The following is a 27,645-nucleotide window of genomic DNA, read 5'->3' on the forward strand; positions in this document are numbered from 1 at the left end:
CAAATCTACCATGTCTGACCATAACTGCAGCTCACAGAGAATCACTTCATGAATTCTACTGAGATCCACTGGCATATCCCATGGGCTTCTCAGCAGTCCTAACAATTATTCACTTGTATTCTTCACAAACAACACAGCATGCGTTTCCATGACAGCATAAGGAGTTATAACACTGTTCGTTCTTGTTAAAGCTGCAAAGACTGAAAAAGATTTCCATTAATCTTGGTGGTGACTTGCCAACCTGAATTGTAACCAGCTTTCTTTTTAAATTTTATTTTATTACGAAAAGCAATTCTTAGTACACCAATGCTTTCTGTATCCAAATGCAGGATCTCTCAGTCACCTGATAAAACCAAAACAAGTGGTATCATCTTTCTATTTTGAGTTATAAAGCTACACATTAATTAAAAACTCTCTGTGTAGAAACACGTGATGGCATTTGCAAACGCATCCACCTTTGCTAGAAGGTAAGTTGTGAGGGAAGCTCATTTAAGCTCGATGTTGAATTGATATTTCTCTTGTCCCCCAAGGAGCAATTTTCAGAGGCACAAATTGAAGAAAACTGTCCATCACACAACCAATCAGCTCCTTATTTGTATGCCTCTTGATAGTCACATCACTGTCGGCAATTTTTGCTTTTATCCAAAACCAGAGTCAAACTTGGGAATGTTGATGGACTTTCACATGGAGAATCATACACAGCTTTTAATTTTCCGTGCCATGTGTATTTTTACCACAGGTCAAGAGAAACCCATAGCCTTGAGTGTCTGAAACCAGTTGGCTAGATAAATGAAGAGCACCATATGCTTTTCTCAGCAACACCCGCTATTTACTCTTAATGTAAGCCAAATGGAATGTCTTCATACAAGATAAGAAGAGACAAAGAAAGACCTCGAACTCAGTGCCTGCTCTGCACGTGGAGGGTCCCAGGTTGCATTTGTAACATCTCTATGGGGAGTGGGAGAATGTCTACTTTCCAAAACCCCAAGAGAGCTGCTGCCAATCTATGCAGAAAACACTGGACTAGATGGAACAATGGCCTGCTTCCTGTGTCCTAGTGAGTTGCTATGAGCAATGTATTTTGTTCAGTCTATCAAAAGACTGGGGTACTGCTTGTTACAGAGTCCTGGGTAAGATAGCCATTCCACAAATGAATGCAACAGGAAGCATCATCTTCACATACACCCCTGGGTTAAATCCATTCCAGGGCTTCTTTTAGCCCTGTATGGGTTTCCCCACTCCTCTGCATGCAGCTGCTAGTCTGTGTAGACCAAATTGAGTTTGGTGGCCAATGTCTGACTGAGGCTGCATTTGCATGGCAGTTTATTTCACTGGAGCTGGAATATAGAGTATGCTTAGAGCTTGTTTTCATATTTGCTTCCAGGAAAAAAAAAATCTGTCTGCGAATATTGGAAAGAGTGCTAAACATGTGCTATATTCCACTATAGTTCCATGCAAGGGAGGCAAGAAGGTTGCTTCTACCCAGGAATTTGTCATCTTGATTGGGTCTAATAGGTACTGTATATAGGAAACTCTCTTCCAAGGAGTCAGACGATTGGGCCATCTAGCTCTCTGCTCTCTGCACTGACTATCAGTGGTTTTCCAGGACTTAGGGCAGGGTTTGCTCCAATTCTACATGGAGATGCTAAGGATTGAACCTGGGAGCTTCTGCATGCAAAGCATATGCTCTACCACTGAGCTATGGCCCTTCCCCTGTAAAACACATACAGTGATATCTCTGGTTAAGAACTTAATTCGTTTCAGAGGTCCGTTCTTAACCTGAAACCGTTCTTAACTTGAGGTACCACTTTAGCTAATGGGGCCTCCTGCTACTGCCACGCCCCTGGCACGCGATTTCTGTTCTTATCCTGAAGTAAAGTTCTTAACCCGAGGTACTACTTCCGGGTTAGCGGAGTCTGTAACCTGAAGCATTGTTTGTAACCCGAGGTACCACTGTATATACATATCCCTTCACTGAATGTACACAAGTAAGTGGCCTATGAATGGTATAATAAAGGCAGTTTCGTAAAACTAAGACACCAAGATACGCCATGTGATTCTTTGCTACTTTCCAGGGTTTTGTCTGTTTTATAATACCGTTTTTATAGCTTTTTATGTTGTACTTTAGATATCTTAAACTATTTAGCAGTTTAGAACTGCTTGTAGGTTAAGTATGCAAGCAAATAATCACCAATGAGTGGTGATTACAAATTCCAGGAGAGTAGTTCTGCTGCATTTTATTTATTTGCATGCAAGTAAGTAAGCAAGCAAATAAAATAAAATGCAACACAACTGCTCTCCTGGAATTTGTAATCAGCACCAAATGACAATTTGTCCGCAGTAAATGAGTGTTTGGAAAATTGATCGTGACTATGAGAAATAAGCAACCAAACAAACTGGGAAGGCAGTAGAAGCTTGGACTGGAAGCTGGAAAACTCTGCTTTATTCATCTCTGTCTGATCCAGGAATTATTCATCCCTCACCCTATTCCAAAGGGGGCGGAACCTCACATTCCTGTGAAGAGTTAAGAGCATGGCAAGGGACAGATTGGGTTGCAGATTGGGTTTTCACAGCTCCTATCCCCAGGGAGCTCTTTCTACACAGATTTGTTTTCCGACAATCCAATGTGCCTGCAAGGGAACTATGGGAACTCCATGCACACATCTCTTACGCTCTGCCATCTTCCCATCAAAGATGTCAAGTATGGAACACACACACACACACACACACACACACAACTCAGGCTCCTGTAACTGTGCACTGCAGGGAAAGTGAAAACCAGCTCTTTTTAATTCAGTCTTCCTACTGCAGACCCCCTATCACTCTTAGATAATTTGTTAGTTAGTGGGTGCGAGTATTGTTCCATTTATTGTTTGCTAATGTTGTTTCTTATTATTATTATTATGGGGTGGTGACTGGTGTTTTACTTGTTGTTTTTTTTTGCTTCCCCCACCATGCTGTATGGAATTTTATGCATTATTTGAATCCTCCTCCACATTCGAATGGTATATATATTTTCAGTGTAGGTCTCTAGGAGACTTTCTGGGTGACAAGTGTAACGAACCCAAGGACTTTGCCACCAATTAATATGGTACAAACCCAGTCCCGGTGTTGTCACTAAACTTTCGGGGATCCTTCTTAATATGTGACGAAATGTCCTCCCTCTCTATTACTAAAAATGCGCCACAGGAATCCAGGGGTGAAACCACCCCCCCCCCACTTCTCCTGCCGCCTTAAAATAAACCCCTGTTACTTGGGTTCCTTAGTAAAGAGAGTCTTCCAGCTTACGTGGCCTGGTATCTTGATAAACTCTAGGCTGTTTGACGGAATAACCTCCTGCCTACAGTAAAGGGTCTCACTCAGTTTGATTCCCCACTGCAAAAGTTTGCCCTTTCCACTCTGGCAACTTTGTGGCACCCCAGGTTATCCTCCTAAGCCTCCTCCTTGTAACTCTAGGACACAAACTGTCGCCTCTATTCCCGAGGTAACTTTTGTCCTCTACTGAGCCACCACTTCTGTGAGTTTAGATACCCAGCTGGAATAACTAAGCACATCCACTAACATTTAAGAAAGCTTTATTACTAGAGGTCTTTTAAACGCGTAATGGTTTCATGTGTACAGGCTCTTAGATCATATTCTTAGTTTCAATTAACAATGGCTAGATAATATAATTCAATTAAACTCCTCAGAACACTTTAAGATCTCCTACGCCTACCCACACTCTCCCTCGCTCCCACAACCCTCTCCCCTGAATTAACTGCCTCCCATTCCTTTTAAACTCCTGGCAGTCCCGCCCCTCAGGAATGGAATGCGTCATTTATCCAGGAGGTTGGGGTTTAACTCTCTGCACCCTGGAGTTCTTTTGCCCACCAGGCCAATCCGTCACAACAAGCAACTATTATTATTATTTTTTAAATGCTCCTTCTCTTAGTAATATAGCATTACCATGATGTAACAGCTGATTAATCCTCCTCTTCTTTGCACCTTCAGCAAGTCTTCAAAGAGTTTCGCCTGCTCGATGATATCATGGCTGTAGTGGCCATCAATCATGTCAATGGATTCTGCAACTGCTCCTGTGAAGTCAACGATGGCCTCTGCGGTGTTGCCACCATCCAGGGCTTCATAAGACCCAGCCATCCTAGTGGTAACACAATGCACATTGAGGACACACCCAGGTATATGAAGAAGGTTTCGCTGCTCCCAATGGGCTGTCTCCCCTCCTCCTCCCCTCTAGAGGCATGGTGCTTACCTAGGTTTCATTTCCTTTGGAAGGAGATCACTAGACACTTGTTGGTATTTTGTAATATTTGGGTTTATTTAAAAATGCACAGGTTGGGCAAAGGTGGAGCAGACACAGCTTAAATACTCCAACCTATGGGGAAATCCACTACCCCACATCAGATCTCCAGAGAAAGGCAGCCAGAAATCTGAAATGATGTAAGTTGGTCAAGCTCAATTCTCTGCCTTGCCATCTCACTAGCTGCTCTTAGCCCCCCACAAAAACTGCTGTTTCCTATCATTCCTTTACCCAGAGACCTAGATCTCACCATCCTTAGCTCAGAGTGGGAGAACGAAATGCATGCACCTTTTAGCCATGCCCCCCTAGCCATTTCCTGCAACTACCCACTCTCCTGCAGGTAAGCCCCATTAAATTTGAACTAGAGAAGAATTGTGCTGTCAAGGGAGAGCTATGTATTACCTATAGACAGGGCTTCATTTCATCCAGAACCTGCCGGAACTCGGGTCTGGCACCTCTCAAGTGGGCAGTATTGCCATTATAAGAGAATAAGGGTTCATGGTGAGTTCTGGCACTTCGTTTTCTTGAAAAATAGCACTGAGTAAGGATACCTTGCCAACTTTATCTGGACTGTTGAGGGATTCCCTTATAGTACTTCTGACTCCGTGAAATCTCTTGTAGGAAACCCTCCCAATCTGACCATGCTACATTCTTACATGGCTGTGTATTCTATGTAAGGCATGAGGTATGAAGGGCCCACAAGATCATCATGGGCAGAAATACCCCACGGATATCCAGTTTGTTAAAACCACTTGGTTTTGGTAAGATCGTAACATTTTGTAACAACATTATGAGGCAGTTTTCGTTTTGTTGAAAGAACAGAAATTGTGCCAAGTCAAAGCAATCACGTACTTTGCATAGGCCTTCTCCAGAAGGGCGCTCCAGAATTCATTGCAGTCGTTAGAATGGCAGTAGATCAGCTCATTGCGTACAGTTGGCAATCGGTCATCTATGACCACATCAATCCATTCTCCAAAACACCAGAAGCAGAAGTGAAATATCCCCACATTTTGATCTGGCTTATCTGAAACCCAGTCCTGTTCCTCAACATCTGGAACCACCTAAAGTGCCCAAAGAAACAGAGAATTACTCCAAGCATTGAGGCAGGAAACATTTCTCGATTAACGGATAAAATGGATCCATTAAAAAAATGGACCCAAAAAACCTTGGATTTGTAAACATTAATTTGTAATTGGGGAGGGGAAGACTTCCATGACAAGGAAACAATTTAAATTCCTTCTTAGTTAAGATCATTCTTATAGCCCTTCAATTGCACAATAAGCTAAGAGAAGGTGCCCCAGGATGAGAACAGAAATGGATGGTTTTACAGAATTATTCATTCAGAGTAAATTGGTTAGCCAAAGGATGAAGAACTCTTTTTCAGATCATGGGCTGTTTTGCATTCTTGGTGACCTTCCAGGGGCCACAGGGCCAGAGGCAAAAGTGGGCTGAGCCACAAAAGCAATTTTTTGCCTTTGTACGGCAGGGTAGTTTCTGTACACACACACACACACACACACACACACACACACACACACACACACACATGTTCCTCTCTATCCTCTATCCAGGCAAGTAGGAAGCACAATCAGCGTTCCATCCAATCAAAAACACTCAATCGGTGGATGAAGCAAAGTCTGTGAGGACTGTGGGCTTGGGGATAGTTCTGAAGGGAAGAGAGAGACCTGGAGGGCTGCATTTGACCCTGCCCCCATCCAGATGTGCTCATTAAAAAAACACTCATGAAAAGAAACACCAGTTGTTTCTCTTCCAAGATCAAAAGGACTTGGGATCCTAAACCACATTTGATTTATCTTTATTACTGTCTAAAAGCAAAAGTCTTCCCAGAGTAGCCGGCTTAGTGTCCTTGACACCCATCGCTTTAGAGCCCTGGGAATTCTTGTCTGGTGCTCAGTAGCACAGTACCTTTTGCCAGAGGTTATGCCGAAGGGCCAGGCAAGAGCAGGCAGCCACGAACCAGCAGTTTCCCAGCTTCCCTTGGTGCAAGTCATGGGAACTGATTCCATTGACAACCAAGTGAGGATCTTCAGAGAGTTCCTTTAAAGGCAAAACACGCATAAGCAAATTGGTATCGCAGTTTTACAAAAGAGGGAAATGGCTCCCAGGTTTCAAACATTTGACCTGCTGAAATGTTTGGGGTCATCTACATTTCCGTTTTGTGCTGTGATTTCTAGGCATGAGACCCAGAGATTTTTCTTCCGTCCTCCCCCCCCCCCGTTTCTTCTTCTTTCCCCAGGAAAACCTGCTGTTTACTGGTGAATCAAAACAAACATCAACTGGGTTTTCTGCAGGTTGACATTTGTTCCGATTCAGCAGTAGACAGCGGGTTTTCCCAGGGAAAGAGACGGGGTAAAAGAAAAAGCTCTTGGGCCTGTGCCTAGAAATCAAGGGACATGCAAAGTATGGATGAGCCTGTTGGAAGATTCTAGAAGAAACCTGGAAAATGGTCCTGGACAAGTTGCTATTGTAAATGAGCATGTGAATGATTCAGCATTAGGTCTCTGGCCGAATGGTTAAAAGAGAAAAAAGATTGTGTTGTTTTATTTGTTATTGACCAGTGTAAAGTTTTGTAAATAATAAATACTGAGAAACAGAACCAAATGGTGTCTATTCCTGTAATGGGAATTTCACTAAGAGATAGCTGGAATGCTGCTGCTGCTGTAAATAAGTAAAAGATGCAGGAAAATTTTTCTGTAAAAGAAACTCTGCTTCAGAAAGAAATGAAAACCCAAGAGTAAGATGCTCGCGCACCAACAGAGCCCTTAGTTAAAAAGGAAGAAAGCTTTCATCAAAGGTGGTGCAGAACTACAGAATGAATTAAGCGGCCCATTTTTGTTTCTACCCAGTAGGAAACAAGACAGGACAGGAACCATGGACAGGAACCTCCATGGTGACAACTCCCCGAATTCAGGCAATGGGAGAAGATACAGGTTAACATGCTCACGGATCTCATGCATGGAGTGGCCTCCCCATTCACTTCAGTGGAGGAGAAAATTCCTGGTGTGCAATGCGTAGATTGAACAGCCCCCTACATCAAAGTGAACATGGAAATCATTTGTGCAGGAGCAGTGTGAGCACTGGATAGTACACAATGTTTGCAAAAAAGCAATCTCGAAAACAATATTTTAAAAAAACATTTAGCTGCAGACTTTATGAGCACACAATTTTGTGCAAGAATTTTTGCACACTGTAGAGGAGTGGCACTGAGCAGGGGAACCCCTGTAGTGCCCCATAAATTTAGAAAGTGTAGAGGGGGTGGTTCAAAAGCTCGGAGAAACTCCCAAGTTATAGGAGCCTGTTGCTTTATGAAACACTGGGAAACATGGGGACGCAAAACGAGGCAACTGCCTCAAGGGATCACAGACTCAAAACCCAATCTTATACACGTTTACTCAGAAGTACATTTCAATGTGTTCAGTGATAGCACATGTGCAGATGAGAGTGGGGGGGGGACCAAACAGGTAATATGGATCAGGTGAAGACAACCCCCCCTTCCATAGTGTGAACAGCAGTTTGCAAATGTGGCTTGAAACATAATGAGTGAAATGGCCGTGCTGCGTTTTAAGTCGCTAATGTGTTCAAAGGCTTAGGAGTTTGGACACCAAAATATCAACATCCTTTTAATCACTGTGTAGGAAGAAAATATCCCAAATCTACACTGGAAATAGTTCAGAATTCCGAATCTTATCTCTGGCATTGATGCTTTCCAACTTCCTTTTCTTTTATAACTTTTAATACTGAATCTATTTCAGGAGGAGTGTTGTTGGGTTCATCTTGCTTGTGGCCTTGGTTTTGGAAGCCAAAACAATAATCATTCAAGCACACTCACATTTGACCAGCCCCAAAAGAGACTATATATCATACTTGCATCCCTTTGCCAGAATTACAATGCAAAATCATGGTGAGAATACAGCTTGTCTGGGTTCTCTCATCGCTTTGAGCCGCTGAGTCCCAGAGGTCAGCAATGCAGACGGCCTTCCATGTGGATGTGGTTAAGGCTGACTCCAAAACAAATATGAGGATGACACAGAACTTATTTTGCTGTTTCCTTCCCCTTCCCATTACAGTTGCATAAGTTTCATAAACTTACAACCTAGAAGCAGCCTAAGAATGAATGTTGTTCAACGTATTTACAAGCTTAGGGATCTGATTCTATCACAAATTCACAGAGAAGACTACCATGGGCAGTGGGAGAATTCAGGGGGGGGGATGTGTTTATTCAAGTTGTTGGGAAGTCTTTGACCTGATGTTTAAGCTATTTTCTCAATGAGCTAAAATTTCAGGGTAAGGAGACAAAACTGCTTGATTTGAAAGCTTTTGTTTCCAGCTCTGTTTCTCCAGTATATCAAGCTACACCCTGAGCCTCCAAGCATCGTCAGGTTTTACCCTCTCAGTCATCAGCTGCACCTCGCACATCTAAATTTCAAGAGGACCTGGCAACCATAGTTTTTATTATACAGTTTGTAAATGTAATTCTAGACAGGCTTACTATGGAGTAAGCCCAAAACATGCATAGAAGTGCACTGCCTGAGTAGTAGAGGTAGAAATTAAAGAGTTCTGGAACCTCATTTATGATGAGATGAAAAAGATCTTTAAATTAACATTCTCAAAGAATTCTGGGAAGCTGTGTTTGTTAACCGGGCTGAAAGATGTTAGGAGAGCTCTATTCCCCTCACAGAGCTTGGGAAGAAGCATTCCACTCTGGGAATTGTAGCTCTTTGAGGGGAACAGGGAGTCTCCTAACAGCCCTCAGCACCTCTTAACAAACTACAGTTCCCCAGAATTCATTCCCCAGAATGACTGCGGAGGCAGTCATGATTGTTTAAATTGATATAATGCTCATTTAAATGCATAGTGCAGATGGGGGTCATACTGAATTGGATTATAACAAATCCTCCAATGGTCTTTCTGTGCCATCACAACTCTACCTGAAATCAGAACTATAATCCACTTGGCTGAAGCTCACTAAAAAAAGGAAAGATGTGCGTTCTTTTGGAAACAATAAATGATGCTACCGCCTCTCCCCGCTCCCCCCCCACCAGAAGTATTTATGGACAATTCCACATAAATTTATCACCCACAAAGGTAAATAGCAAAGCACCCTGCATTTTCTTGATGAGAGAGAAGCCTTCCATAGAACCCTAAGTGATGCTACCACCTTCCCACTTACAAATGAGCAAATAAAAGTTAGTACCAGCTTTGGAAATAAATCTGATCATTTTAGTGCATCTGCAATGAGCCTGCAGGAAGAGGGGGAGGGGGAGGGAGGGAGGGAAATAACTACATAATGCAGTATTTAAATAAAAAATATATCATTTTATTAGAAGCTTTAAACAAGACAACTGGATTTCCTATGTATTATCTCTCTACTCTTAGGGCTCTGTGACAGATGTATGTGTTATTTCAACACTGAACAACCCAACCTTGGGAGGAATATGGCTTTTGACATCCTGTTTTTTTGGACAAGGATTAACTTTCTTCCTTCTAAGAAGAGGAGGTAGAGGGCAGCAGACATCAAATTAGGGGTTTCAGGCTGCATGGGGGCCAAGTGTGTAGCTTCAATCACTGAACGGATGAAGACTTCCCCCATAAACCAAACCTGTGAGGAGTGCAGCAAAGGAATGTATGGGTCCATTTTTAAAAGCAGCACATGAGCAGCCCAAGACATCTAAATGACTACAGTACATAGCAGCATGCTTCCAGCTGTCCTGGGATACTTGCAACTCATTCTATATGATGGTTCCTGAATGGTTCATAAAAGCAGCTGTACTTAATACAATTTGCTGCAGAATGCCAATTGCTGTGTGCCAAATGTTTTATGGAAAACTTGGTTTTAGTAGCTTTTTGATTGTTTGATGTTTTTCCACATTGCATATATGACTACCAGCCATCCCAGGCAAGGCAGTGTGGTGGTACTGTCTGCTCTTCAAATGTCTAATGTCAAGAAAATGAATCATGGACATTTGTTTTTGCTGAGAACATAAGCAGAACCTACCATAAGCAGAGGGCCTTCTCGGTAGTGGCAGCTGCCCTGTGGAACGCCCTCCCATCAGATGTCAATGAAATAAACAACTATCTGACTTTTAGAAGACATCTGAAGGCAGCCCTGTTTAGGGAGGTTTATAATTTTTGATGCTTTATCGTGTATTTAATATTCTGTTGGGTACTGCCCAGAGTGGCTGGGGAGGCCTGGCCTGATGAGCAGGGTATAAATAATAAATTAGTACAGTATTATTATTGTACCTGTTGGATCAGACCCAAGTCCCACCTTGTCCAACGTCCTGCACTCACAGTGACCAACCAGATACTTCACCCTGGAGCAGGACATGACAAGAACAACAATCTGCCTGTGATCTCTGAGAATGTGAGCTTGTGAATAATTTTAACACCAGATATGTTCATTAACTGGCCCAAAAGGTCCACCCACTGCCTCTCCCCCCCCCCGCTGTAGGGCAGCTGAGTGGGAGGAGGCAGGCAGACTCCAGAGGCCCTGTGGGGCACGCCGCCCCTTTGCGCGGCACACCCTCCCCTCGCCCCACCCCTGGACACACCGACCAAGGTGAAACACAAGAGATCCTGCCCTCACATAAGAACATAGGGAGTTGCCCTATACTGAGTCAGACCATTGGCCCATCTAGTCTATAATGACTGGCAGCTGCACTCCAGAGCTTCAAACTCAGGTCTCTCTCAGTCCTACATGGAAATCCTGGGGTTTGAAACTTGGGTATTCTGCATGGAAAATGGATACTCTACCCCTGAACTATGGCCCTTCCTAAAATATTTTAGAATCTTCTCTTTGAGGGCCAACATCACTGAATATATGGTGGCTAGCAACTGAAGAAAGGACCTTGGTAGTGATACCCTGGTTGTAGAATGCTCTGACCAGCAATGCCTGTTTTGATGTGATTTTGGCACCAAGCAAAAGCTTTCCTTTGCTCATTAATCTAACTTATTTTATGGCTGCCAATTCCTTTTACACTACTTTGTATTTATTTTATTTCTGCTCACTGCTTTTAAAAAAACTATCAGCAGGGTTAGCTGTGTCAGTTTCTTGCAGCAAAAACAGCCCAGGAGAATCTACACATGCAAAGAGCCTGGCCTGGCATGAGGCAACTTTGCGAGTCCACAAAATGTGGTAAGAGTTTATCCACACTTACCTGTTGATCTGCTCTTTCCAGACACAGGTCTGGGCTTAGATGCTCAGTGTCCAAGCAGAGGTTTTTTTTTGGGGGGGAGGGGTTTGCCCCAGAGCTTTCCCCATGAAAACCTGCTTTTAAACACTCAATTGGAGCAAATGTAAATTGAGGTTTTCCTCAGATTGCTGTTTGCTCTTAATGAGCATTTAATAGTGGGTTTTTGCTGGGAAATTTACACTTCTCTGAATTTTGCAATGCACTTCCCCAGCCAAGGCATAGGGTGAAAACACATGTATTAGTGAAATTTAATATACAAAACCACATTATATTAAGAAAACTGCTTTGCAAAAATATGTAAATTGGGCAAAATTGCATAAAACTTGTTGGCACCATCTGTCTCAAGAGACAATGGAGTGCACTTTGGTGGGGTGAAGTCAAACCACTGCATTAGCAGCACCAAAGTGACTTCTACTGGGTGCAAACCTGGGTAGTGTGTATGGAGGTCTGGGGCTGTCCAGACAACAAAAAAACCCTTCAGCCTCACTGGCACCAGCTTGGCTGCAGGAGTTGCTGAAAGGAGGCATACAAGGTGCCATCTAAGCATCTTAGGAACTCCACTCTGGAATTGTGTAGGGTTTACTCCTTGCCTTTTCATCTCCTGAAGATAGCATGCAAGGCAGAAGAGGTTAAGGATCAGTTTACCTTCTTCTAGATGGACTACCTTCCCAGGTTGATGAGCCCCATCTGCTTCTCAATTCCCTCTACAGCATATGCAGAATGAATGAATCTTTATTTGCATCAGCCATCGGCCACAGTAACAAAACAACAATATGATATACAAAGAATAAAAATAAAAAGTCAATTATATCATTATATATGCAGAAACTGCCTTCTTGACCATTTGACCCACTATTGGCCTCATCCGCTCAATCCACCAGACCCTGTCTTTGTATGCAGGGGCTAGTCACTAACTCACTGAGTGAGGGTTTGAAACCCATCAGCTACCAGCCAGTCAAAGCTGTTTCCCGGGGTGTGGCTGCTGTCACATCCTGGAAGCTTCTAGGAGTCACAGGTGAGAGCTGAATGTAGGGTGGGGTCGCCAAAGGTGGACAAACTACCCCAGAAGGAGCAATATGTGTCCCCCACCAGGGGTAGTACCTCTCCCCCAACACCCCACACACCTCTAATTGTATAAAGAAATGTGTTTATTAGGAGAAGTTCAAACTAAAGAAATGTGTTAAGTTGAACTTGAGTTTGGAAAAATTGAGAAACTACAGTATGAGGAACTGCAATGGATTATTCACCCTGAGCTACAATCCGTTTCTAAATTCAGAGAAGTCTGCTCTTAAGCTCTGAGCATTTAAAGTTTAGGCAGGCAAAGAAGCAAGGGGTTGCTAGCCAACCACAGCACATGAGAGCAGACAGCAATATCAAAAGCTACAATTGGTGTGTATTTTGCAAGCTTCACAACTGACGAGAACAAATTTAAGAGATCCCAGAGCTCACTGTGAGGCTTGCTACAGTCATAAAAATGTAGTACATTGTGTCATAAACCACACATTATTTAATTTATGGTATTCGAAGCAAAATTTTATTTTATAATGCCTTAGATCCAAGAACATTTGGGAAAGTTTTGCTTGTTCCCGAGGACCTTCCCAAGGCTGTCCTATACCTAATCTTTTTCAGAGGCTCATAGCAGAGTGGTTTGAAGTATTTCATTGCCTCGTGCTGTTAGTCTATGCCCAGGGATCTCATGCACGCAACCACAATCGAATTATCAGCACATCAGAAGAGAATGCTTAGCCCTGAGACATGAAACTAGTTGTGAATGGAACAGCTGGAGAATCTTGGAACTTGTACCCCAGAATGAATTGCAACAGTCAAAACCATCAGAGATCAGAACAGAGGGAGTTCCACAACCTTTGGGCTTATTCTTATTGCGAATAGAAAAATCACTCCAATATTTAGTGATGATATAATTTATCTACTGGGATATAACACAGGTGGTTCTGCTTATGAATGATCCAGCTAACGGTAGCTCAGCTATTTCTTCTATGTAAATATGTAAAAAAGAAATTGCTGTGTGATGCCAGAAAAAAACACCCTATTAATTCTGGCCTATGTTTAACTGGTAATAAATTAAGGTGCAGACTCGTAACATTGCTTTGTTATATTGTCATCTGGTTTGAAGTTCAGTCAGTTTATTCTGTATTGCCAAACTGAGAGATGTCTGGAAGGATTGTCTTCAGTAGGCTAAAGCCACAAAAATAAGCTTTCTGAACTGATGATTAATGGGATGCTGCACAAGCGGTTCAGCCTCATATCTCCCTGCCTTCCCCCACCCTGGCCTTTTCCTGGGTGATGCTATTATGGTCCTTAAGTTGCTTATTTCTTTATCAGTGAAATGCAAACCCTGATGAAGCCAGAAGCGCCTCTGGCTTTAATGGGGTCAAGATGTCATTCTCTATCGATTCTATAGCATCAGCAAGTCAGATATTGCAGTATTACATGTGAGGACAATAATTTGTGGTAGATGGTGGACTGGAGCAAAGGAGGGAGACTTGTCAATATATTCAGCTGCCTGTGCCCCTATATCCTATCAGTACCTTCAGGGCTCACCTCCATTGAGTCACAGACAGAGAGGACACTCACTGCTTTTATACCCATAAACTTTGAAACACACACATAGAGATCAACACATGCATTGTGGTGCAGTGACTAGAGTGCTGGGCTAGGAGAGCAGGATTCAAATCCCCACTAAGCCATAAAACTCACAGGGTAACCTTGGGCCCATCACTGTCCTCCCAGGATTGTTGTGAAGACAGAATGGAGGGTAGGAGTGTCATGCACACCACCTTGACTCCTTGGAGGAAACGTGTGAATATAGAAAGCAGGAGGAGGAGGAGGGGGGGGACACATACATGCAAGCATGTGTATTTATGAAAGCTCATCAATTTCTGAGTCACACCCACAAAAGTATTTGCTGTACAGACTTCTGTACTGTGAAACCAAGTGTGTTCAGACACACACACTTGGGTATGTTCTCATGTTAATAACTACAGGCATGCATGCATACATACATACATATACATTCACACAAAACACAAGTAATTTACCTTGTTGGTTGTGGTGTTGAAAGTGACAATGACATATGCAATAGTCAGCTGCATGATGAGGATTAGAGGCCGTCGTAAGAATGCCAATTTCATTAACCACCCCATGGCAAAAGAGTTTAGGCACAGGAACGATTTGTGTGTCCGTGCTCTTTGCTGGATCTGACTCTCAATCTTCTCTTCACCAGGACTTGGGTAAGCTATCAGAGAAGGCTTTAGGAGGGACCCTGCAACTGCAAACTCCTCCCATAGTCAAGGATTTCCAAGGCCAGCGAGACTGGCACCTGCAGTGGTTGGGGCCAATCACAGCATTCACCAGCGAGATAAAATCTCTGCCTTGCTTAGAAAATGACACAGGTTGCATCCTTGGCATTTCCAGATAGGGCTTATAAGTTCCTGTACATGAAAGCTTGGGCAGCTATTTCCAAGCAATGCTAATAACACTGACCCTGAAAGTGACCTGACCCAATATAATATTGTTTCATATTTATTTTTACCCACCATGTTACTACCCAGTTTCTAACTCCTGCATCCCCTTCACGTCTGATTTCTTTTTGTATTAAGCAAAAGTCTGTATAAACTAACCAACTGGAGAACATTTCTGTCCTGCAGAGCATGCTCAGTCCAAAATGACAGCATCTATGGCAAAACATATTACTTATGTACAGTGCAGAAGACCACCTTCTGCAGCAATTAAAATTTACTTAGCTTCAACCTCTTCCCATTGCAGAAGCACCAATTATTTATCTTATACCACTTTCTCCCTCTTAGGCTAACCCCTTTTATCTATCCAGGAGAGTCCCCGTCTCTCTCTTTCTCCCCTAGTACCTGTTCTTTTTTAAACTATAAGAAGTCTTATGGCACTTTAAAGACTAACCAATTTATTATGCCATAAGTTTCAGGCAATACAGTTCACTTTTTCAAATGCATAAAAGTGTTGTCCTGAGTTGCAAGAGGTTGCATGGGGATTGAAAAAAAGAGCTCCCAAGGAAATGAAAAGAAGAAAAGAAAAGAAAAGTGAAGTGATCATTTTGTACTTAACAATGGTAATTCACAAAACAATTTCTGATGTCACAGATATCCTGGCATTGACATTGGCACACTAGATTTGGCACCTTTTAGTTTTGGTGGGGCTACTGAGTAATGGGGGTGTTACCAAGTTCTGATGTTCTCCCAATCCTTCTCCCTTGCAAATATTGTGGGCACAAGATAGGAATCATAGAAGAGTAGAATAGGATGGGACCCCAAGCGTCATCTAGTCCAAGCCCCTGCAATGCAAAAAGCTCAACTAAAGTATCCATGACAAATGGCCATCCAACATCTGCTTAAAAACCTCCAAGGAAGGAGAGTCCACCACTTTCCAAGGGAGTCCATTTCCCTTGATGAGGACATTATACTTCTGTTGATGCAGCCTAGAATAGCATTAAATTTTTTTTGCTGCTGCATCACACCGTTGACTTCTGTTAAACTTGTGGTCTACCAAGACCACTAGATCCTTTTCACATGTACTACTGGTAATCCAGGTGTTACCCATCTTATATATTGTGCAGCTAGTTCTTCTTGCCTAAGTGTAGAATCTGACATTTGTCTCTTTTGAGATTCATTTAGCTTGTTTGGGCCCTGTTCTCCAATCTGTTAAGGTCATGTTGAATCCTAAATTCTGCGGCATTAGCAATCCTTTCCAGTTTGGTGACATCTGCAAATAGGATGAGCATCCCCTCAATTCCTTCAACCAATCAATTTTTTAAGACATTGAAAAATATTGTGCCCAGGGCAGAATCCTGCAGCACCCTATTTGTCATTTTTTTCCAGAATGATAAGGAACCATTCGTGAACACACTTTGAATTTGGTCAGTCAACTAGCTATAAATCCAACTAACAGTTACCTTGTCCAGCCCATATTTTACCAGGTTCACAGGAATATCATTGGGGGTGGGGTATTGTCAAAAACCTTATTGAAATCAATATGTCCGCAGCATTTCCCTGATTCTCAATTGTCTGGCATGACTTGTTTCTGAGAAACCTATACTGGGTCTTAGTAATCACAGCATACTTTTCTAATTGCTCACAGAGCAACTGTTTCATTATCTGTTCTAGGGCCTTTCCTGGTATCAACATCAAGCTCACTCGTTGGTAGTTTCCTGGGTCTTCTTTGTCCACTTGTTTTTAAAGATTGGGACAACATTTGCCTGCCTCCGGTCTGCAGGAACATCACCTGTTCTCCAATGACAAGTGTCATCTCACACTTTCTGCTGCATCTACCCATCACTTTATTTCACAAAAGTCCTGTCTTTTGGGGAAATATTTTTGTGTGCAAAAGCTCAAAATTCACAAGTATGTGACTTAATCCTACTCAAAAATCAACCTTCTAGAGATACACTACGTTTCTAAATAGGGAAAAATTGAAATAGTTGATCCTTAAAACAACATTCCTTCAGTTTCCACTTGCCAGAGGGCATCTCAAAATTTCCTGAAAATATTGACAGGAAAAGAGTTGTTTCCCCCCTCTTAATTAGCATTTTCAGCATAGCCAGTAGAGTCACAGCTCATTAGGCAGAACTCTGCATAAGCGTTAATATCACTACGCAGATTTACTTTATATAGCAGCACAAGTCTGCAGGGGTAGCCTGCCGATGAATATGAACTCTTCTGCATTGTTGCAAACACTTGCAAATGTCAATGTTTTTAATGTGGGGCGGGGAATGGATGAATGGTCAGAAACAAGCTGAAATATACTTGACTGGAAGGTTGATAGCATGGTGAAGCTTCATGTTCTCATGGCCTGAGCTCCAACAGGAAGAACGATATGCAAGCAGTCTCCTGCTGCTTTCTACTGCGACAACCACTCTCTAAGCAAAATAATGAATGGATTCAAATCTAATGTTAGAAATGGCAATAATAAGAAGCCAGTGAGAATATCTCAATCTCTCAGGACATTTTATTGCTGACCTGAATGTTCTACATGAACAACCTATGGAACCCAACCTTCTGCTGAATACCACTCTACAGTAAATACATTCCAGAGGGTGAATGCAATGTGAAACTGTAGCATTAAAATTTATTTAATTTAAATTTAAAATTTTATTAACAAAAAATAAAAAATGCCAAAAAAACCCACCATTATCAAAATTGCAGAACAGTACCCCAGAAGTTATATTTTTCAAATAGAAAGAAGATAATATAGAAAAATGGAAGCATCATGAAAGCCAAATTTTGCAGTTTGGTTGCGGGAAGACAGTTTTGTATATCTAAAATTGACACGTAAGAAATGAAATCCCACCAAACGGTGCAGAAATGGTTCCAAGTCTTCCTCAGCTGTGTAATTGTGAGCTATTTTCTATGGAATGGGTACATAATCTTCTGAATTAGAATTTATCACAGTGTTTTATTTTATTGCAGTTTTGAACTGATAGCTTTTACCAGCCATGATGTCTTTTAGAGGAAAGATAGGCTAAAAAAACTAAATAGATAGACAAACAAACAGAATGAATCTAGGGTTGGTGTGTTATCATGAAAAGATTATTTGAGCATATTACATCGATCCTGACCTGACTGCACTGCCTACCAATTAGTTTCCGGGCCCAATTCAAAGTGCTGGTTTTGACCTATAAATCCTTAAATGGCTCAGGACCCCCAATGCCTCGAGGATCGCTTCTACATATTTGAACCAACCTAGATCCTGCAATCATAAGATGAAGCTCTTCTTTCTATCCCTCCTTCCTCCATGGAGGATGGCAACATGAGAATGGGCCTTTTCTGCAGTGGCTCCCTGTTTGTAGAATGCCCTCCGCAGGGAGGCTCACCTGGTGCCTTCATTATACATCTTTAGGTGCCAGGCAAAAACATTCATCTTCCCCCAGGCATTTGTCTAGTTAAACAATACATGGCCTTTTAAATTGTGTATGTGTCTGTGGAGCAGGTGGTACTGTTTTTGTTTGTTAGTGTTATGAATTTTTGTGTTTTTATATTGTAAACTGCCCTGTAATCTTCGGATGAAGGGCAGTATAGAAACTTAATGAAGAATAATATTAATAATGTCTTACTGCCTGCTGTGAATGGTGCCTGCTTTACATTTAGCTGCCTGCTTTTCTGCTGCTCTTTCCTATTATGGGATAATTCAGGTAACTTTAGCCTTTTGTGAGCTGCTCCCAAAACCTGTTGAAGGGCAGATCATAAACCAAATCAGTCAATATTAGTCCAAATGTGAGGCAAAATCCAGTATATTAGAAATTCGGCCTAGGTTTACCTCAAACCGAGACTATGATAGAAACAAGAGCCCTCTTCAAGTGCTACTGTCCGAAGAGGCAACATAGGCAGAAAAGGGTTATGTGGTCGTACAAATTCCCTGGACCCCTTGCATGATACCCATAGAGGCCCCTCACATGGTCGACAGCTGCCTGAGGGAAGAATGGCATAGCAGACAGGAGTGGTTCTCCGTTTGTGGAATGCTCTTCCCAGTAAGGTTCAGCTGGCGCCTTCATTATGCACTTTACACGCCAGGCAAAAACATTCCTCTTCAACCAGGCCTTTGGCTAATTGGCATTTGATGCCCTTTTAAATGTGTTATAGAAGGGGAGGATTATTGGGTTGTCTTGTTTTTATCATGTATTTTGTGTTTTTTATATTGTAATTTTATGTTGTGATCCGCCCTGAGATCTATGGGTATAGGCAGTGCTGTTTTCCTAGAAAAAGAGGTGCTGGAACTCACCATGAATGCCTCCCCTGTTCTCTCAGAATGGTAATGGCACCTACCTGAGAGGTGCCAGAATTGAGTTCCGGTAAGCTCTGGCTGAAAAAAAGCCCTGGGCACTATGCAAATCACATAAATAAAATAATACAATGATAAATAAATAACAAAATAATAATAGTTTTCATGACTGAGTGCTTAGATAGGGTGCAGGACCTCCTGAGGTTGGGCAAAATGTTGGGCAAGGCCTTAATTTTTTTGTGAGATTTAGACAAGATAGGCAGGTTTTGCCTATTGCTTAAAAACAAAAACAAAAAAAGGAGAGAGGAGGAGGAGGGAAAGATGTTGCTCAACATTTTAACATGATTGGTGGCCTAATTTAAAAGTAAATAGCAATTATTCTCTATTGGAGATAAGGGCTGAAAGTACCGTGGATTCAGAACTTGGCAGGGGTTGGAGGCTACAGCAGAAATGAATAAGTATGATGCCAGAAAGAATTAAGTAAGCAAAGGAAAATGTGTGTTTTTGTTTGGCTATTTGGGTGGGACCCTGTGTACATGTCATGGAACTGGCTACTCAAACTCTATCTAGCCACTGGATTTGATTCAAGAGGAATAGACTCAGACAAAGAATGCAAAGTCCAAGACAAAACAAAGCAAATCTATCCTTTAGAGTAACAACAGCTTCCAACTTCTAATAATATCTTTCTATACATATAAAGGGACGTGGGTGGCGCTGTTGTCTAAACCACAGAGCCTAAGGTTTGCTGATCGGAAGGTTGGCAGTTCGAATCCCCAAGATGGGGTGAGCTCCTGTTGTTCGGTCCCAGCTCCTGCCAACCTAGCAGTTCGAAAGCACATCAAAGTGCAAGTAGATAAATAGGTACCGGTCCGGCAGGAAGGTAAACGGCGTTTCCGTGCACTGCTCTGGTTTCACCAGAAGCGGCTTTGTCATGCTGGCCTCATGACCTGGAAAAACTGTCTGCAGACAAACATCGGCTCCCTCAGCCAGTAAAGCGAGATGAGTGCCGCAACCCCAGAGTCGTTCACGACGGGACTTAACTGTCAGGGGTCCTTTACCTTTTTATACATATAAATGTGTAAGGATTTCATCACACAGCCTCCATGGGAGGATCTGTAGTACTAAATCATAATCCTGGATTCGTATGAAGTCAGGGTTGGGCAGGAATATAAAAGAGAAGGCAGATTGTACAACTTCACTGGCTATGGCATGGGAGCTAAAAGGGCAGAAGACTGAGAGTGGATAGCTGTGGGAATGGTCTGAATAGATTGGGAAGTGTTATTGTTGCTGCTGCTTTTGTTTTAACAAAGAGAAATAGCAAATATGGGTACAACACAGAATATAACACCAAAAATCTAACACAACAGAGCCTGCCCCAACTCCCTTCTTGTTGTACTGAAACTTTGTCACTTTCCCCATTAGTGTCTCGCCTGATTCGCTTGCTCTCTTCAAACTTCTGCAATTACAGTGGCACCTCCGGTTGCGCACGGGATCCATTCCAGAGCTCCGGTCGGATCCTGAGGAATTTGCAACCAGAAGTGCTCGTTCTGCACATGCGCACGATATGGTAGAGTGCTTCTGTGCATGCGTGCAGCATGTAGAGAGCCTCTGCACATGTGCGCGTGGCGAAACCTAGAAAAATTGCCATGTGCGTAACCTGAAGGATACACAACCAGAGGTGTGCATATCCAGAGGTACCACTGTATTTTAAACTGTTATTTCTCTGTCAGTACTTCTCTGCCACTGGCCACAGCTGATCTTGAATAGAAGGATGTGAATGAAGCCAGAAGAGCAGGGACATACCTTGCATTCACAGGACCCTTAAATTCAGAGGTCAGTGACCTTTTCAACTCTGAGGCCCACATTCCCATCTGGGCAATCTTCTGAGGGCCAAATGCCAGCAGTGGGTGAGGCCGGAGGCAAAACTGGGCAAAGCAACAAATGCGAATTTTACCTTTATACAGCACATGCTCAGACAAAAACACTCGCACAGCTCTCTAGCCTTCATCCAGGCAGGCAAGAGCCATGATCAGGACCAGTGAGGTGTACAGCCTGGAGAGGGGAATGTTCTGGGGAATGTTCTGAGGACTAGGCTTGAAGGTTCCTCCCCCTTGCTTTAGTCATTTTATTTACAGTCATACCTCGGTTTAAGTACGCTTCGCTTTGAGTACCGTGTTTCCCCTTTTTTAATACGTAGTCAGAAAGTAAGCCATGGCAGGGTTTTTAACCATTTGAGAGCTATAAGACATACCCCGAAAATAAGCCATACTTCCGCACCAGCTAGCAGGACCCAGCATGCCGGCCGCGACAGGAGGAGGAAGCCTGCCGGGTCGGGTCAGTGCCCGGAAGCGGCGGTGGCTGCTTTAGTGCCAATAAAGCGTGCAGCAGTGCCGCACGGAGCACCAGCCAGCAGGACCCAGCTCCTGCAATGCCGGCCGCGGCAGGAGGAGGAAGCCTGCGGGGTCGGGTGGGTGCCCAGAAGCGGTGGCGGCTGCAGCGCTGACAAAGCGTGAAGCAGCGCCGCACGAAGCACCAAGGGCACGAGCGGCAGGAGGAAAGAGAGAGAGGCTCGTTACTTGCGGCACTTTAAGAGAAGCAGCCAGAACCGATCTCCACATTCCGAGCCTCCCTTTTGCGCGTGCGGGCATGTTAAAGCCCCGATCACTTCACTCCCCACTTCTTCCTCGCCATCCCTCCCTTTCACGCGTTGCCTTGACCCCGCAGCCCCCCTCCCTGGCCATCTTCCCCTAAGTGCAGCGCTGCTTCGTGAGCGCTGCAGCCGCACGCTCTCTGTGTGTGCTGCAGCCGCACGCTCTCTGTGTGTGCGCGCGTCTCTTTCTTTCTCTCCCTGTGCGTCCGTCTCTCTCTCTGTGTGCGTGTGCGCGCGTCTCTTTCTCTCTCTCCCCCGTGCGTCTCTGTGTGTGTGTGTGTGTGTGCGCGCGCGTCTCTTTCTTTCTCTCCCCCGTGCGTCTCTCTGTGTGTGTGTGTGTGTGTGTGCGCGCGTCTCTTTCTCTCTCTCCCCCGTGCGTCTCTCTCTGTGTGTGTGTGTGCGCGTCTCTTTCTCTCTCTCCCCCGTGCGTCTCTCTGTGTGTGTGTGTGTGCGCGCGTCTCTTTCTCTCTCTCCCCCGTGCGTCTCTGTGTGTGTGTGTGTGTGTGTGTGCGCGCGCGTCTCTTTCTTTCTCTCCCCCGTGCGTCTCTGTGTGTGTGTGTGTGTGTGCGCGCGTCTCTTTCTTTCTCTCCCCCGTGCGTCTCTGTGTGTGTGTGTGTGTGTGTGTGCGCGCGTCTCTTTCTCTCTCTCCCCCGTGCGTCTCTGTGTGTGTGTGTGTGTGTGTGTGCGCGTCTCTTTCTTTCTCTCCCTGTGCGTGTCTCTCTCTCAGTGTGTGTGTGTGTGTGTGTGTGTTTGCGCGCGCGCGTCTCCCCCCCCCACAGAGAAAAGGTTCCGCTTCGGCTCGTCATTCAGCCGCGCGCGCGCGCCAGGGGCATGGGCCCAAGCCTCGTCCCCCTCGCGCTTCCCTCACAAGCATCTCAGAGCGGGACGGGTCACGGCCTCCCTCCTCATTCCTCGGCCGGCGTGAGAGAGCCCGGGGAGCAGAAGGATCCCAGGTTTAACCCCCAGGTACCCCCAAGTTTGAAATTCTGGAGAGCTGCTGCCAGCCTGGTTGACAGTAAAACCTGGATAGCACAGTAGGCTAGAGTGTGGTGTTTATAATGTGCGCGGAAGAGAGCACCGAGTGTCCTGAGCCAGTGGGACCCAGTTGTACCAGCACTTAAAAAAAAAGACACCCCCTGAAAATAAGCCACCGTGTGTTTTTTTGAGGAAAAAAAGTTATAAGACGGTGTCTTAAAAAAGGGGAAACACGGTACTTTCAGTTTAAGTACTCCGTGGACCCATCTGGAATGGATTAATCCACTTTCCATTACATTCAATGGGAAAATTCGCTTCAGTTTAAGTACGCTTCAGGTTACGTACAGACTTCCAGAACCAATTACACTCATACTTTGGGTTAAGTACGCTTCAGGTTGAGTACTCCGTGGACCAGTCTGGAACGGATGAATCCACTTTCCATTACTTTCAATGGGAAAGTTCGCTTCAGGTTAAGTACGCTTCAGGTTACGTACGGACTTCTAGAACCAATTACACTCATACTTCGGGTTAAGTACACTTCAGGTTGAGTACTCTGTACTTAATTCTGTACTTAAACCGAGGTGCCACTGTATTTCCCATGAAATGCAGATTCATACTTTTTTTGTGGCATACAATTTTGTACTCTTTGTTTTAAATGATCTTGAGACTACTAACATAGCTGCCAAGTTATCCCTTTTTAAAGGGATTTTCCCTTATGCTTAATAGGCTTCCTCGTGAGAAAAGGGAAAACTTGGCAGCTATGACTACTAAGGTTAAGGTTGTGTTTGGTAGGAGGTAAGGCTGTGATTGCTTTGTTACACACACACACACACACACACACACACACAGCTGGCAATTTGACTACATTACAGCTGCATATTTGTGGCCTGCTGCCGCCACTGAAGATGCAGTTGCTATGGCAACGCATCTTAACAGCTTGCTTTTGTATGCCATATGCATCTCTGCAAGATAAGCCAACCTTCCTGGTTTATTTTTAAGCCACCACAGCTGGGGATGCGTTTAACACCTTCCTGTCTAGGGACAGCCTATCCAAGTTTAAGAGCAACCTGGAATATCTGTTTCAGCATAGCAGCAATATAGAGCTAAGGATCAATGAAGATGGATGGTTATGGGGAAGAAGAAAACAAGATTGTCATATGATGATGGACATGTCGGATTGTACCATTAAAAGTCTTTTTATAGGATTTTATAGAAATGTGTCACTTGCTCTGTGAGAGGCTAATAATTTCACATCACATACTACTAATTTTCTAATAATAATTTATAACTATTTATTTGAGTGATGACATTTGAGAATTAGACCTTATCTCTGAAGATATGGGAGAAGTTTTAGAGCAGAACAGGGTTATCTTATATACAGTGGTACCTTGGTTTAAGAACAGTCCGGTTTAAGAACGATGTGGTTTACAAACTCCACAAAACCGGTTTGAGAACTTTACCTTGGTTTGAGAACTTTACCTAGGTCTAAGATTGGAATCCAAATGGTGGAAGGGCACCAGCAGCAGGAGGCCTCATTAGGGAAAGCGCGCCTCGGTTTAAGAACAGTTTTGGTTTCAGAACCGACTTCTGGAACGGATGAAGTTCGTAAACCAAGGTACCACTGTACTAAGGTACCAATTCATTTAGCCGCTGCAAGTTGATGCCAACTGAGGTATGTGTGTCTTTTTTGGGATGATAATAATAATAATAATAATAATAATAATAATTCATTATTTATTACTTATACCTGCCCATCTGGCCAGGCCTCCCCAGCCACTCTGGGCGGCTTCCAACGGGATTTTAAAAAATGCAATAATAATAATAATAATAGTAATAATAATAATAAATTATTTATACCCCACCCATCTGGCTGGGTTCACCCAGCCACTCTGGGCAGCTTCCAACAAAATATTAAAATACAGAAATCCATCAAACATTAAAAGCTTCCCTAAACAATAAAACAATAAAAGATCAAACATTAAAAACTTCCCTAAACATGATTTTAAAGATATGAATGGTAGAAGGTTTTAGTTAGATCTCTTCCGTTTATAAAACTATTTAGCAATTCAATAACTGAGAGCCAGTACTACTCTAGCACTTGAAAGTCATTTCAAATTGGAACATACCCATGTTCAAAAAGATGTTTCCAGAATTCATGACAATATTTGATTCATAATTTGCAAAATGCTGTTTCCATTCTCCCAGATTACAGGTTCACATTAACAAAATAACAACAACAACAATAATAATCTAGCGAGTATCTCCCAGTGTTGAAAGGAAACTGGCCTGAGATCCAGATTAATAAAATTCCTGAACTCTCTCCAATGCCTATACAGAGGCTTGCCCTTTATTTACAAACAGGTACTGCTTCAAGCTCCCTGCCACACGAACACTTTGCTTATTCATTCTAAAACATGCTCACTTCCTTGAGTAGTGAGAAAACTTGGTCAAACCCTACAGAATTTAGCTTCTGTGTGAGATAGCACTAGAATATAGTTTATGTATACAGTGATGTTACACCCCACCCCAATCTCTGAGCAGCGATAGATTCCAGGGGTTCCAGGCTTCCTTGGAATAAGGGGCAACAGAAACTGTGGTGCCTTTAGGACATATGGTTTATATATGCACATATACAACCTGAGCCTAACAGCATTAACACCCTAACAGATCTTGCTTCCCCATTAAGTTTCCAGGGGAGCCCCAAACACGTATAAGACTCTCTAGCTTCTGCCTCCTCTTCTCACTCAGCTCACAGACACTGCTTTCTGCCTATTGTCCTTCTAAGTACCAGCCAGGTGAGGGGGTTAGCCAGGAGGGCAACATCACTTGGCTGTAGCTCTGGCAACCCAACTCATCCTTTTGGGATGCTGATAAGAACAGTTAAGTGGCCAGCTACAGGTTATCTCACAAAGGAACTTGTCTGATTACTGTACTTCAACAATAGAATCCTCCATTAGACTTTAACTCTTACTGGGTACAGGACCCCAAGAACTGGAAGGGACTCAGATTGACCCCCTAACCCTGCAACAATAAATATGCAAGCAGAGCACTGTGGAAGCAAACAACCTCCAACAGTAGACAGCAGAATTGCAGGTTCTGCAAGATTCCCACCCCATGCAAAGCAACAGGATGGGTCCCCAAGGCCCTCTACTCCAAGCTGCTTCTACTCCAGGCAAACTCACAGCTCAAAATCTTTCCATTCTCTGTCTGAATTTCTCTGCCTCCCAATTCAAACTTGCATGTTTCTCATTCAGCCCACATTCTGGAGGAGTAGAACACAAAGCAGAACAACAGCATGGAAAATAAAGGAGTGGGGAAAAATTGGGGTGGGGAAACTGCTTGTCCTGATTTCCTAGTTACTATTCTCAAGATAGCTTTAACAATCATACTGTTTTGACCGAAAGCCAAAACAAAACTAAATGAGAATATAAACAACCCAGCACGCAACTAAAATCCTAACACAGTAACATCTAAACAAAATACAGATGATGATTATATCAAAAGAGATCCTTTTGCATTTTAATAAAATAAAATGAAATACTGTACATCCCTTTGAGCAACCACCCATTTAAAGATTTGTCTCTATCTAATCACAGCAAAGAAAAAAGAAGATTCTATCAGAAGCCATCTCAGATCCTCACTTGAAAGGGTGTGTTTGTGTGTGTGTCAGTTTAAGTCCTTGAGGCCAAAGGGAGCCCTCCCATCTTTCTTTCTGTCTGGTCTTGGGACTCTGCATGTCCCCCTCTTTACTAGCCCTGCTTCAGATCTTCCTCAAGTGCTTTTGCCTGGCTAGAATTTGTCCTTGAATTGTGATAGTGATGCCTCCTGCTTACCTGGATGGAGATGCATGTGTTTGTGTGTAGGGGGAAGTGGGGCAGACTGATGCAGAAAAATTCAGTCTCATATTTTATGTACCAAAATGAGTCAAATAAAAAAATGCTTTATACATGGCATAACTAATCAATATTATAATAGCAATCAAAAGAACCATTAAAGTTAGAAGATAATGAGAAAATAATGACTTGAGTAAAAACAGGTTTTGTATCATTCTGCCCCACCTACGGGGCACTTTGATACAGTGGATGGGGCACTTTGATACAAAATGTATGAGAATGGCAATTATTTACAAAAAGTTAATGAAAACCCCCAATTTTTATTGTGAGAGATCATAATCAGCCTTACAATTTGTTACTTAAAATCTAAATTATGTTTCAAAACTAACAGTGTTTCACACATATAGACTTTATGGCAGGTTTTCTCAACAAAATATCAAAACTTATATTAATCTTTCCTCAAACACCTATCCATTTAAAAAAAGACTTTGAAAAAACTTTAAAAAGTATAAGAACTCACATTAGGGAGTCAAAAAATAGTAATTTTAAAAAAAATGCTTATAAAAAAATAAGATAATTAATTAACGTTTAGCTTCTATTGCATATTATATCCACTGAAGTCAAACGAAAAAGTATAAGGAGATGATGTTTGAGATGCGCCCTTTGAGAAATTTGGTTTTGGCAACTGCAAAACAGCATCCTTGAAATCAATGCTTGCCTTACCTTCTACAATGGGGAAGACAAACATACAAGATCCCGTTTTTTTCCTAAGATATGACACTTGATAACCAGTCATATTATATTTATAAATGACTTTGGCCACATACTAAACAACAGGTTTTTTTCTTTTCAAATTTCATGAGTAGGAAATCAGTTTAGATATTTCATGTAAACTTATATATTGGGGCACTA

General features: G+C 42.9%; 1 protein-coding gene across 1 annotated transcript in view; it reads right to left on the reverse strand.

Annotated features, from left to right (window-relative positions):
* Nucleotides 1-27,645, reverse strand: part of CAPN6 (calpain 6) — a 59,663-nt gene that overhangs the window by 20,263 nt on the left and 11,755 nt on the right. Inside the window, exons 4-6 of the mRNA XM_035113581.3 lie at nucleotides 6,224-6,355; nucleotides 5,150-5,358; nucleotides 3,946-4,138 (exon numbers count right to left, since the gene is read on the reverse strand). Of these exons, the coding sequence (XP_034969472.1) occupies nucleotides 3,946-4,138; nucleotides 5,150-5,358; nucleotides 6,224-6,355 (534 nt within the window). The remainder of the gene's footprint in view (nucleotides 1-3,945; nucleotides 4,139-5,149; nucleotides 5,359-6,223; nucleotides 6,356-27,645) is intronic.

Source organism: Zootoca vivipara, chromosome Z2 (genome assembly GCF_965207765.1).
Source record: "Zootoca vivipara chromosome Z2, rZooViv2.hap1.1, whole genome shotgun sequence".
Lineage (NCBI taxonomy): Eukaryota > Metazoa > Chordata > Lepidosauria > Squamata > Lacertidae > Zootoca > Zootoca vivipara.